The sequence below is a fragment of the Perkinsus marinus genome (assembly GCF_000006405.1).
Source record: "Perkinsus marinus ATCC 50983 genomic scaffold scf_1104296972420, whole genome shotgun sequence".
Classification (NCBI taxonomy): Eukaryota; Perkinsozoa; order Perkinsida; family Perkinsidae; genus Perkinsus; species Perkinsus marinus.
The window spans coordinates 76-1,071 of NW_003201758.1; the positions used below are offsets into that span (position 1 = coordinate 76).

At 46.2% G+C, this 996-nt stretch overlaps 1 protein-coding gene across 1 annotated transcript; it reads right to left on the reverse strand.

Moving 5' to 3' along the window:
• Nucleotides 1-284: 284 nt before the first annotated feature.
• Pmar_PMAR014323 (hypothetical protein) lies at nt 285-877 on the reverse strand (the record flags this gene model as incomplete). The annotated part of the gene is made up of 1 exon (XM_002766605.1): nt 285-877. A coding segment is annotated over one exon (593 nt), but the record flags the coding sequence as incomplete, so codon positions are not given.
• Nucleotides 878-996: the final 119 nt, after the last annotated feature.

Genomic DNA, 996 nt, shown 5'->3' on the forward strand with positions numbered 1-996 from the left:
GCCCATAGTGGGTGACAACGGGTAGAAAGGGCGACAATGCCTTAACCCATAGAAGACCACGATGAAGTGCATCTAGCTCCTTCCTTGGTATAGACCAAGGGAGCTGAGGAATACTGAATAGACCTCCCTTAGCAGCCAAGCGAACAGAGAGGTTTGAAGTAGATCTCAGGTCTACTCCCCAGGCATCTTTGGAAGCGTCAGTGCTTAATACTAGAGGGGAGTCGAAGGAGATATAGCGTGGTGTTGGCATAGACTTGACCGATCTCATTGATAGTGTTGCCCACGTACAGACTTCATCCTTGAGATTAGAAGGTATAGTAGAATCCCACTCAGTAGTGGACTTGTTGATACTACGCCAGATAGATCTCGCAGACATATCGTGCTCCACTATTAGACCTAGTGGATCGTAGAAGCTTGCCAGTACCGCACAAGACTGTCGCTTAGTCATAGGATTCCCTTGAAGTTGACCACCACTGAAAGTAGGGTAGAAGGAATCCTCGACAGCAGAATAGTCGTAACCAAGTAGATGGCGTCGTTCTTCGACATCGTTGACCATTACAGGCTCCCAACTATTAAAACGCTTCTTAGGTTCAATTACAAAGTCGTGACCATTAGAGATATAGGTAATGAAGTCATAGCTTGATGTAACTCTAGATTTGTTAGACCCACCGGTATAGACATCATCGACAAACTTGATCAGTGTGATCTCCTTGGGGACCGGTGGACAACCCTGTAGATAAGAGAAGGCCTCAGCGCTAGATCTCAGTAGACAACGCTCAACCAAATGAGGCTCAATATCACATAGACGAATAACAGGAGCTTCAACTGTAGAAGCCAGCTTGGACAATGCCTTGATCTCATTAATCACATCTTCCATAGAAGCGTCAAGTTGATTAGGTGCTGCTGTGGAGCCAAAGGCTACACGGGACCATAGAACAATGTATGGTCCGATACAAGTGTAGCCAACATACGGAACATCCTTGATGCTAGAGGACA